The sequence below is a fragment of the Poromitra crassiceps genome (genome assembly GCF_964638095.1).
Source record: "Poromitra crassiceps genome assembly, chromosome: 13".
NCBI lineage: Eukaryota > Metazoa > Chordata > Actinopteri > Beryciformes > Melamphaidae > Poromitra > Poromitra crassiceps.
Genome location: NC_139644.1, coordinates 25,890,102 through 25,902,270, shown reverse-complemented (window position 1 = coordinate 25,902,270; position 12,169 = coordinate 25,890,102). Strand labels below are relative to the sequence as shown.

Below are 12,169 nucleotides of genomic sequence, written 5' to 3'. Positions count from 1 at the left end.
GTATCCCTGTTTAGCTGTAGTTTAGCTGCTATATGTTATATGCTTTTGTTGCTTGTCTCTTTGTGAACTCTTATTGTTAGTGTCTTTGGGTCATTGAAAAGTGCTATAGAAATTAAATGAGAAATGAATTAAAACAGCTTTGGATACCTTAAGCATAAAATGAGAGGGGACAGTTATATGCCTTTTGACATTGTGTGTTCAGCTTTCGTTTCCTTATAAAGAAATCCTTTATTATATTATATTATTTTTGTATTGAGTGATACACTTTACTACTAATAACCTGTATTTTAATACATTGACATGTCTGATTTGACAGATTATGTCAAATAATTTAATTTGAATTCTTCGGCAAAATGCTCTATAAAAGCCAAAGTATGTTTGTGAAGTCTTTTTTTATGTACTTTACTAGAAAAAGTAAATGAACATTTGAAGAATCAGAACTGTTCTTTGTTTTGGTTGCGTTTATAATAGCGATGTCAGTTAGATTTGGTTAGGTCAGAGAGCTATGGAATATTAAATCATCCATCTTTGCTCACTACATCCTAGTCTTTTTTAACCACATGTTGGCTTAAACTGCAGTTCATTAAGTTATTTTTAAAATACAAAAATGTGAAATTATGGGTTATCTTATATCGGCCATGAGAAGCAGGTAATTATTGATTATGGGTAAATCCATATCGAGCAGACAAAACACAAGCAGGTTGAGGATTTGTATGATATGATTTATCATTTTGTTTTGTGTTTACACCATGCATAGCTGCTGAAATAAGGATTGTTGTTGTAAAATATACAAGCAACACCAGCTGGGTGCCTTTTGCAATTGACTGTCTTGAACTATGTCAGGCCCAGGCGCCCCACTGTGAATAACAATTGCCCCTTTATCTGTTGCCTGGATGGTCCAAGGACTGATAGCAAAGCATTGAAGACGAGTAAGGAAATATATTTCATACATATTCATTTGTTTTGCTGGTAAAAGATATTCTTGGCAGGCAAGTTATTTTCATTCACCAGTCCTTGGCAGATGGGCAAAAAAGTGTATTTAGTCCTTGTTATCAAGGAGAAGGTGGACAACTGCAAAAGTCTTTTGTCCAACTAGTTTATATCATCTATTGACTTTTGGTGTGGACTGAAAATGCAATGGATGTGTATTTACTCTATTTTTCATATGCACACTGTCAAAACATTTTTTTTAACTGAATTGTTTCACCTGTGACCCACAAAAACCCTATTTAAGACAGAAGTGGATCTCTCATCTACAGACACTGATCAAGGCCAGAATGCCAAAAACATTATGTTCATCACACAATAAATACTGTTAAAAATATCCTCACTCAACATTTTACGCAAGGATAATGTGCCCATTGGCCCAGATATAAACTGCTGTTATGTCATGTTCCTCACCAGGAAGTGCGATGCCTCTGACCAGGACCATGTGGAAGGGGTCTTGGCTGTAGTCTGGATGGGGTTCACCTGCCCCCCCTACTGGGGATGCCCGCTCATACAGAGTTCTTAGAGCCGGCAGTTTGCGAGGAGCCACCACAGAGAAGTGGATTCCTCTCTAAGAAATATGACAGAATTTAATTAGCGCATCATCTGCGAGTGGCAGTGCTTCGATGAAGTACATTTCTCTTCGGGCTGTTTACCAACCTAAATCAAATCATACTACCCCTTCAAAGAATTACTCTTGACAACAACAATCAATTTTCAAATTTCCTCATTTGCTTGCCTCCATAATGTGTGTTGATGCCTGGCTGTAAGTAGATAGCCAAGAAATATTGCAGTGAATTTGAGTGGGGGGGAAAAAAGGGGGGGGGGGGGGGGGGGGGGTCATTCCTGGTATCCAATTTTCACAGCACTTATCCCTAGCACAGAAGAGAAACAACAATAAACCAACGTTACATTACTCACATCTCTGATGATCTTGACCAAGTTGTCTGCTGTGCAGCCGGTGTAGCTGACACTCTCCACAGCAGGGAGCAGGTACGGGGGAGAGTTACACAGCAGCACACACACCTTGTGGGTTTGACCTCTGGCAAAGGCAGAGAGACAAAGATATGCCTGGATGTCCAATACATATAATGTGTCATCATCAGTACGTGTAAGGGCAACCTAGTGGCCTTAATGTGGGCTATGCAGCTTGTGCCAATGCTGCCTTGCCAGTCAGGTCCAGGCTGCAGCAGAGTGTGAGAGTTGGGCTTTTCAGTGCTCTCAGAAGCGTTTGCCCCACTGCAGACTGCAACCCTCCAATCTCCTTTTCTTTGACTACACACTCTGCACATCTGTTCATTTGTTTTCTCTCGCCATTCATAGATCATCAACTTCTCACACTAAGCTGGCTTTGATGAAACAAAATGCAATAAAAGTTGACTTTGTCCAGGTGGAAGTGGCGCCATTATTATGAGAAAATGAATCAAAGCGCTCGCACACTGCCAGGGCTCCAGTGTTCAGTTATTTAGTGCAGTGGTTCTCAACCTGGGGGTCGGGACCCCCCAGGGGGTCGCGAGATTATTTGGGGGGGTCGCGGGATGATTGTCCAAAAAAAGAAAAGAAAATGATTTTATTCCCGTGATGATTAAATCTCCCATACCAATTTAAGTATTGTATATAAAGATATACTGTATAATTATAAACTGTACTAGGACGTCATCGTTTGGTTGGGCAGCGGCAGGAGGGGGGTCACAAACCCCAGTGTCACACTGCTCCTCATCAGACAACAGTGACAGAGCACAGTGCCATCTTAAATACAGTACACACATGATACAGTCACCTGATACCCTCAAACGAGTGTGATATGGGCAGCATGTAATGCGTAGAAAATATATCTCTGTCACACATACTGTATTCTTGTATAATTATTTTATGCATTACATGTTGCCTATGTCACATCTGTTTTTATGCTACTCTATCATGTGACTGCATCATTCAAGTGTGTATTTAAGATGGCGTTATGCTCTCTGTCACTTTTGTCTGATGAAGAGCAGTGTGTGTCTGGTCCAAACCTCACCGGGGCCGTAGCTAGGGATAGAAAGGTGGTAGAGAGTCGGGATTCGAGGGGTGGGGAGGGGGAGTGGCTAGGGGGACGTGGGAGGTGGGAGCGGGCATGCTGCCATAAAGCTGAATGGCCACACCACTGCGACATGGACTTAAAGGTTTTCACTTGTTCACCAACACGCTGTGCTCAGACACTGCTCAGTCAGCCTGTGTCACACGGTTGATATCACACTGGAGAAATAGTTAAATACTGCTATTACAGTATACTGTAGCTCTAGCAAAGTTACTGTGCCACTATTTCAACTTAGAAGATGCAGTGGAGCTTGTTTGAGATTAGGCTAGTGCGCTAGCCTGTTAGCCCTGTAAATTAGCCTATATTGCTGGCAGTGTAGAAGACTGAGATTGTGCAAGAAAGAACTGAACATTGGAAACCCTGCAGTTTGTGAGCGGTTTTATTCATTTGTTCATGGTCTGTTCACTTTGGGCTCAGCACCTGCCCTTTTTGGCTTGGATGTGCATGCATTTTCTTAGCTGCCACTATGAGCCTATCAAGCAAAAGGATGACAGGAACATTGTAGATCAATGCTGTTTGGTTACACTGTTCAAGTGAGACAATTGAGTTATACTGATTTTTTAAGAAAAAGAGAGGACACAGCCGCCAATTTTGGGGGTGTAAATTAATCCTATAATAAGAATGCAAAGTGTGTGTATGTGTGTGTGTGAGAGAGAGAGAGCAGAAATTGCCACAGCTATGCCATTTTATGTGCGAGGCTGCGAGTGCGCTGAATTTTTTTAGCAAGTGTAAAAAGCACCCCTGTGGGTGAACTAACGGAGCTGGATTTTTGAATTAGGTAATTGGGGTCGACTAAATGGGCAGAAATGGCTAATTGGTGGCCAATATGAGACAACACAGGTTCAGCACCATGGAGAGCTCTATTTGTTAGTTACTGATGGAAGACACCTGAATGGAGGAGCACAGCTGAAATCAGCCAGGGGAGTGAGTGAGTGAGTGAGTGAGTGAGTGAGTTGCAGTATGAAAACCCTCTAGGGAGAGAGAGGAGAGGCTACATGCCAACTCTGTGAGTGAGGCCTGACTAAATGGCCAGTCACACAGGGACAGGTATTCCGCTAGTATAATATTAATGCAAAGTGTCTGCGCGTGTGTGTGTGTGTGTGTGTGTGGGTGTGTGTGGGTGATAGGGCTGGGTTAAAAAAATCGATTCTCCGATTTTTAATCTATTTTTATTTTAATCCTTTGATATCGATTCATATGTCCAAAGACAGATTTTTTAAATTAAAATAAATAAATAATAATAATAATAATAATAATAATAATAATAATAAACATAGGCTATAATATTATAGGCCGTGTGTGGTAGTTGAAACATAGTTTCAAGTTGACGTTTATTTACGTTTGTAGTTGAAACAAAAACATAAATACTGTAGGCTAAATAAATGGAAATGTTTGATCATTAATATCTACTTTTAGAAATTATATAGGCTGAAATCAAATCACTGTGCATAATTGTGAAAGTGTCTTTATTGACAGATGAAAAGGCTATTTACCCTTTGTCACCACCTGGTGGGTAAATATATGTGTAACTAAAACCATTAAAATTGACAACCGGTCCGCAACTTTTTTCCCCATGTATCTACTGGTCCTTGGTGCAAAAAAGGTTGGGAACCCCTGTGTTACATAACTGGACAGTCATGTAATTCAGGTTACAGCTAAAAAAACATGTCTATGGTATCACTAACCAAATCGATATTGAAATTAATCGAATCGGATCGGATCGAATCGGGATTAATCGATTCGGAACCTTGTGAATCGGAATCGAATCGATTCTTGAAATTTGAACCAATACCCAGCCCTAGTGTGTGAGCACTGAGCAGTATTGTGTTTGGCCACAGCTATGCCACTTTAGGTGCGATCGCGCTAAAGAGCCCCCCTGCGGGTGACCTGACGGAGCCAGATTTTTTTTAATTACCGTAGGTAAGTAGGGCTGATTAATGGCCGGATTACTTTTTGACTAACAAGCTTTGGTGGGTCCTTTCACAATGTGGTTGCGCGGCCTACAAATCTTTAAGCAGTATGGCATGAAACAAGACCGCCTTACATTTGCTCCCTCATCTTCTTAAAGTCGTCAAAGAGCTGCAAGGCCACGGAGAGTCCCTCTGCAATCAGACTGCAGCTCTCTGCTCCACCTCCCATGAACCTGTGTTGACAAAGAGTATCGTTAATATTCACATATTCATGTCCTCTAGGTATATATCCCTGTTATGATACAACAGTCATCATCAACTGTGTCATTTTGAACTACATACTGGATGCTGTCGATCCAAGAGACAAACTCGAAGGCAGAGCTGGTTGGCGCATGGCACTGGACGTACGATTCAGGAGCACAGTCCACTGTGTTGAACACCACCAGACCGTATTGTGTACCGCCATACTGGAAGGACAGAGGGGGAAGGCATTTTATGAGCAAATAAAAGCTTTTCTTAATGTCTGCCCACAGAAACCACAGACAGGGAGTATAAAACTTTGAAGAGAAAATGGGAGGGGGAACTCACATCTCCGCCAAAATCTGTTTCTGCTGGAGGCCCCCCATTAAAGTATCTGTGGTAGGTGAAAAACAAACAGGCATTCAGTTGGGACTGAATGGAAGGCGTACCTGGCTTTAACAAAGGAGAGGCTTTCTGATGCACTTACTCAATAGCAGGAAGTATGTAATTTTTTCGCAGAGATTCAAAGTAGGGTCCAAGATTTGCTGTCCCTTCAATGACAAACACCACATCTGCCACCTGGTTGGCTCCAGGCTTGGTGGAGGGCTCCATGAGTGACGAACCCGCCACCATTAGTCTGGACATAAAGAAGGGAGAAATTTAGACCATTTAAAAGTGGCATATATTTCAGCCCTACAGGTAAAAAGGTGTGCAACGTCACTTTCAAGTCAATAGCCATGCTGCTCAGAGCTTTCATCTGTAGATAACAAACCTGCTAACTTGCTAAGTGCCACATCTCTCATATGCCAAGAATGATAAGACAAAGGACAATTGAAATATTAGGTAATGTGGTGAATTTAAAAAGGCCTAGCCTTCATACCTGGACTCCGTGGGGTTTGGGTTGGAGTACCGCCAGACTTTGATCTGAGGCACCGTATGACCGTTAACTTGAAACTATAAAAGTTTGAAATGAAGAGTCTATAAGAAGAAATGTCTCTGGTCCAAAGAAACATTTTATTCTGATAACACAAAACGTGGATGATCCATGGGCAATCTAACTTCAGAGAGCTCCACCACTAGTTTTATGCTATGCTGGTACTCAGCTACGGTCCTACCCGATTGGTTTGCTAACCTTACAAACATCAAATCACTTTTTCATTTTTATTTTAGAATAGTCAATAGCATATTAGCATAATAAACCATTACATTTTAGTGCGGCCAGTTGTTCGTACGGTGTCAGGAAAATCATGGATACTAGGAAGCATTCCCCTTAGAAAACTCGCTCCGCCCGCCCCAAAGCAGGACTACACAGCCAGGAGGATAGCAGCATGGCAGACCTTCAAGTGTAAGTTGAGTTTGTTTTAACCGTGCTTTATTATTAAATGATAAGCTGTCATTACTTAAGTACCAATTTGTTAGTGAATAATGTAACGTTTTTGTTAGCCTAAAAAAACAGCTAACGAAATGTTAGCCTGTGAAGCCTCGACCTGTCTGGATAAAAGTAAGTACATGTATAACGTTAGAGAAAACAGCCATCAGCCATGCCGTTTTATACAAATTTATTACCAAATGCTTTGGGATTCAACTTGATCAAGCTTGGTCAGAAAAGGTCTGTCTATTCAATGGAAACAGCACCAGTGTGACCTGCCGGGTGCGATGCAACCTATATAAAAATGCGATACCTAATTAAGCAAGTATCTAGTTAGGTAGCTAGGTGATATTAAGCTTCCTTGGTGGATGGTGGTTGAGTTGAGTTCCCTCCCCCTTCCTCCTCTGATATGTGAAGCGCTTTGAGTGTCTAGAAAGGCGCTATATAAATCCAATCAATTATTGATTATTCCTTGCATTACAGACACAACATTCGTGACCTGAGGGGTCACAGGAAAGTACACTGTGCTCAAAGCTTCCTCTCAGGAGTTCTCCATTCTATGTTTTAATCTGGCCTATAGGACAAATCGGCGTGATGTCACAGCCACCCAGAACCCTGCAGCAGTTAACTAGTATGCATGTCATGTTAAAGTTGTGTGAACTGTCGGTTTTTTTAATGTAAACTGGGTCAGCCGGCTAGAGTCAGACGCTCAAGCTCACGCTCCATAGGGTTCCATTGCCACCCAGTGACACAAACCATTTTGGTAAACAAACCGCGTTTCCAGGGGGGAAAGGGCAATGGGAGCCAGCCTATGGAGCCAGCCTTGAGTGCTCACTCTAGCCATAGCTGTTGTTTACATTTTAAAAACTGCGACAGTTCACACAACTTTAACATATATTATACATCAGACTCTTGAACTACTTCTGCTCTCACTCAGCACATGTATATATTATACCTCAGACTCTTGAACTACTTCTGCTCTCACTCAGAATGTCAAAATATAAGCGATGTCATATCGTTTTTGAGATATGAACGTTCTGCGCTTCCGGGGGATTTACGGTGTCGTGACGTCACGCTTACTCAACAGTAACTATGTTGATATATATATATATATATGTAGCCGAGCGTTAGGCTGCGCTTAGACTTGGATATATAAAAAGTAATAAACGGAGCAACTCCCACTTGAACACTCTCACCATGAGACGCCAGCTTTATTCACTCTTCCCGTTCTCTCCTCCTCGTACTCTTCCATCCTCAAGTTCCCCACAACAACCACAACACACACTTCCGTTTCCGGCCTTCAACATAAAAGCCTACAGTGCTGCCTAGAACGTAAACATAAATGACATCGCATAGCACCTTCATAAAAATAGCTTACACACCTCCCCTCCTCCAAAAGAAACGTCCTCGTTTCAGCATCCATTCACGGTGTAACTACCTGGCATTGTAATGTAACATAAAGCACCCAACACATTCCATCACCCTCAAAATTACACACTCTTAACTCATTAACTAAACACCCCATCACTCCAATCCCCCAGAGACACGGACATTAACACACTCCATAACACTGCATCCCCCCCGTGAAAAGGCATCAGTATTTCCAAACATTCACAGTGCATTTCCATACCAACAATCTTTTTTTTTTTTTTACACACATTTCCATTCCACAATAACCCCAACATTTACATTATTTATTTTCATTACTTCTTTTCTCTTTCTACCTTCATTTCGACCACCACCATTTCCATCCCCCCTTTTACAGCTTCTGTCCCACCTGAAGCACGCTACTCCCTTTCAACCCCAAAAATTCTCCCACACCCCCTTCTGTGTCCCACAGACATCACACGCACTGCAGTAGCTCAGCACATCCCCCGTGTGTCCGCTCCAGTAGAAATGTCCACGGATGCGGCTGAGTGTCTCTTCGGGCCCAAAATGACTGGATCCAGGGCCCTTGTGCGCCCCCTTCAGTGCTAATTCTCGCAGGTAGCTGGGTACAACCGTCTGGAACCCCCTTCTACCGTGCCCTGTCCTCTCCAACAGCCCATCTTCATCCAGACGCAGGTCGGTAAAAATCTCCCACAGTCCCTTCATGGCACCGGAACACAGGGGAATCTCCTCCACAGGGGGCCGGCGTCCAGCCGCTACCCACACGTACACCGGACCGATATCCGCATCCTCCATCTGTCTGCGCTTCCACTCTGTCACCTCGACATCCCTGATGGTCACTCTGTCGTCCGTCAGGTCCACATCTGGACACTCCTCCTGTTCCTCCGCCTCTTGCACTCGCTCGTCCTCTCGTCTTCCTCCCCCAGGGGGCGGCGTGTTGAGGGCAGCAGGGCGAACACCACCGGCATCCATCTCCACCTCGGCTTTCTGCACAGCAACCGTGGGGTGTGTGGAGCACCTAGGTTGGGCCGGCTCCTCCGGCGTCAACCCCTCTCGCTCACCTGGAGACACGAGCGTCGCTCCCCCGACTGTCACCGCGTTGCAGATTACCTCTCTCCGGCTGCTCACATTCTCCCCAGCCTGTGTCTCTCCTCTGTCCTCTATCCTCTCAGTGCACTCTCTGGCCAAATGACCTGGCCTACCACACGACCAGCAGAGTCTCACCTGCCAGCCGCCTGCACGTCTCTCCTCTTCCGCTGTCCTCCGGTCCCAGACAGCCTCTTGACACTCCCTGGCTAGATGTCCAAACGCACCGCATGACCAACAGACACCCGGGCGTCCCCAGTACCGTTGTTCCGCGCACCTGGTCTGTCCCCCGGGACCGCTGCGACACCACCTCGCTATGTGCCCAGGGTCCCCGCAAGTCCAACACCATCTCTCCTGCTGCTCCTCCGGCCGTTCTCCACGCTTCGTCACCTCCATACTCAACAAGTCCACCTGCTGTATGACTTCTCGTAGCATCCGCCTCAGCCCCTCTGCCCAGGCAGGCGTAGCATCCAATAGCCGTCTCACTTCCTAAGACAAACGGGCTTCCACACCCGCAAGCACCGAGCCGATCACCGTCGCCAGCTCCTCTTTCATCCCGTTCACCGACGGCCACTCTCCGCCGCTCACCATGATCGCACGTGGTGCTCCTATCAGCCAGCACACGCAGCTAGCCCCGTAGCAGTTAGCATGCACAGCTAACCTCCTTAGCGTTATACTTCGGCTCTCCTCGGGACGTTCCCTTGAAACACCGCTGCCACCAGTGTAGCCGAGCGTTAGGCTGCGCTTAGACTTGGATATATAAAAGTAATAAACGGTGCAACTCCCACTTGAACACTCTCACCATGAGACGCCAGCTCAGATTATGCTCCGATCACCTTAGATTGAATTTATGAACGCACCCATAGTGAAACAGTCGGCTGGGTAATAGTTACTTTTAAATCATTAACCCATGTTGATATAATTTAGTTAACTCTGTGTGTGGGCTGTACGAAGCTGCTAGCAAACCTGACATACGACCTAACGAAAACGGCATTTCTCCACCTGTATGTGATGCACTTTATACAGATTGTTTTATACAGTTTCCTTGCACGCAATCTTTGCCGCACTTGTGGCAACGTGCATTGCATCAATTTTACTGAACTATCTCTCCGCCATCTCTCTCTCTGACTGTGTGTGTGTGTGTGCGTGTATGCTAAGACGGCGCTGCAGAATGTGTGTGAGAGAGAATGCTGCCCCACACAGCACACACACCAGTACCGATAGCGGAACCGATAACGTCAGAGGTTATTAATATTTCAGTATTTAATCATTTAGACCAGGACCCGTTTCATAGCGGGGTTCTGTACCCATCCCTAATCAATGCAATGTTGAATGCATCTGGCAGTGCAGCTAAATATGATACAGGAGCTGTGGTCGCCGTGTGTGTGTGTGTGTGTTCACATCTTCTCCTCCTTCTTGACCTTGAGGAACTCTGCCATATTAGAGAAGTATTTCTGGTTGGCTTCAGCCACCTTCTTCTCTGCATCCTGCGGGTTCACAATCTCCAGCCCCTGGAGAGGAGTGAAAGCGACACTGGAGCTGGTTCCTGATCTCTCCCGATCTCTAACTGTGGACTTTCCTCCATACGTCATGCTCTGCTTCTGCAAAGTTCTCTGGAGAGACTTGGAGATCCGGGCCTTGGTGGCCTCGTTGACCTGGGCCTGCCTGACGCGCCCGCTGCCACTCTTCCCCAGCTGGCCCAGACTGAAGCCCAGGTCCTCTTGGTACGCATCGTCTTCAATCTCTGCAAAGGTCATCCTGTTGGCATGTTTCCTGATCTCGGTCAGCCCCAGACGCTCCTTCATCTTACGGTACCTCCTCCCCCCTCTCTTCTTCCTCTGTCCGTCCAGCGGGGCCGGCAGCGGTTTCACCTGCTTCACTGGAGGAGGTTCCTGCCATTTATCAAACTTCCTCTCGATCTCTTCCTTCAGATCGTAGCCAACCTTGCCCACTGCACTCTCGTGGAAGCTGTCTACTCGAGCAGCCAGAGTGCACTTCGCAGACACCAGACGAGCCGCCTTCCTCCTTAGGTCAGGGGGGAGCGACTGCACGACATCACAGTGATAGATGAAGCCGGTGTGGGGCAGCAGGGAGGTGCTGCTGAAACCCGACAGCGTTCTCCTCTGGGCTCCCAGCAGCATGAGGTTACAGGCCGGCATCTTGGACAGGTTGGTCAGGCCGCCAGCAATACCCATAATTTTGGCAGCTGTCGATGCTCCGACAATGATGGACAGATTTGGAGCAATGAATGACATTCTTGACTCTACATATTCATATATCCTGTGTTTGGATTGGTTTAGCTCCAGCGCCATGTCACATGCCTCCTCCAGGCGCTTCAGCTCCTCCTCACCCAGCATTGTCCCCTGTGTGGTTGAGGCTGTGACACTGACAACCATAATGGTGGCATTGGTTAGGATCTGCTGCAGAGTCTCATTGTTCTTGCACTTGTCCAGATTGTTTCCCAGTTCCTTGACTGTCCGGATGTAATCTAGAGAATTTGGCACCAGGGACTCGAGCTCTGGGAACCTCTTGGAGTACTTGTCACGGGTAAACTTGTGAATGATATTGAGTTCATTGTCGATTTCCACCGTGAGATTATTGGCTGCTACGATCAGTCTGTATTCTGGATCTGACTCCAACGGGCCGGACACTTCTGAGTTCATGCGCTGCTTTCCAACATACACTGAAATTTTGTCCGTGATCTCTGAAAACTGTTTGCTATTGCGGAGCTTGGCAATAGATGTCACAGTTTCAGCTAGGCTGTAGTCCACCTCCATCTCCTCTGGGATATCTTCCAGCCCTCCTTCTGTCTTTCCCTCTGCATCCTCTCCATCGCTATCCCCCTCCTCTCCTCCTGGATACAGACCATCCTCCGCCTCATCGCCAGCCTCCTCCAGATCCGCCAGCAGCTCGTCTGCCAAAGACATCTCGAGAGTTGAGACTCCTGTCTTCTAAAGAAACAAAGCCCGTCTTATGTATGCTAGTTTCAGATAGACCCCGTAGCAGTTAGCACGCACAGCTAACCTCCTTAGCGTTATACTTCGGCTCTCCTCGGGACGTTCCCTTGAAACACCGCTGCCACCAGTGTAGCCGAGCGTTAGGCTGCGCTTC

General features: G+C 45.8%; 1 protein-coding gene and 1 pseudogene across 6 annotated transcripts in view; both read right to left on the bottom strand.

The window, feature by feature from the left end:
• The window catches only part of med25 (mediator complex subunit 25), a 34,497-nt gene that overhangs the window by 20,493 nt on the left and 1,835 nt on the right, over positions 1-12,169 (bottom strand). For all 5 annotated transcript variants that reach the window (XM_083648791.1, XM_083648794.1, XM_083648792.1 and 2 more), the window contains exons 2-7: positions 5,702-5,851; positions 5,563-5,608; positions 5,317-5,441; positions 5,109-5,207; positions 1,909-2,029; positions 1,402-1,558 (exon numbers count right to left, since the gene is read on the bottom strand). In XM_083648791.1, coding sequence (XP_083504917.1) covers positions 1,402-1,558; positions 1,909-2,029; positions 5,109-5,207; positions 5,317-5,441; positions 5,563-5,608; positions 5,702-5,847 — 694 coding nt within the window. In that variant the 5' untranslated portion in view covers positions 5,848-5,851. The remainder of the gene's footprint in view (positions 1-1,401; positions 1,559-1,908; positions 2,030-5,108; positions 5,208-5,316; positions 5,442-5,562; positions 5,609-5,701; positions 5,852-12,169) is intronic.
• LOC310787363 (U4/U6 small nuclear ribonucleoprotein Prp31 pseudogene) lies at positions 10,134-11,990 on the bottom strand (annotated as a pseudogene). Its single transcript has one exon. The product of its transcript is annotated as a U4/U6 small nuclear ribonucleoprotein Prp31 pseudogene (transcript).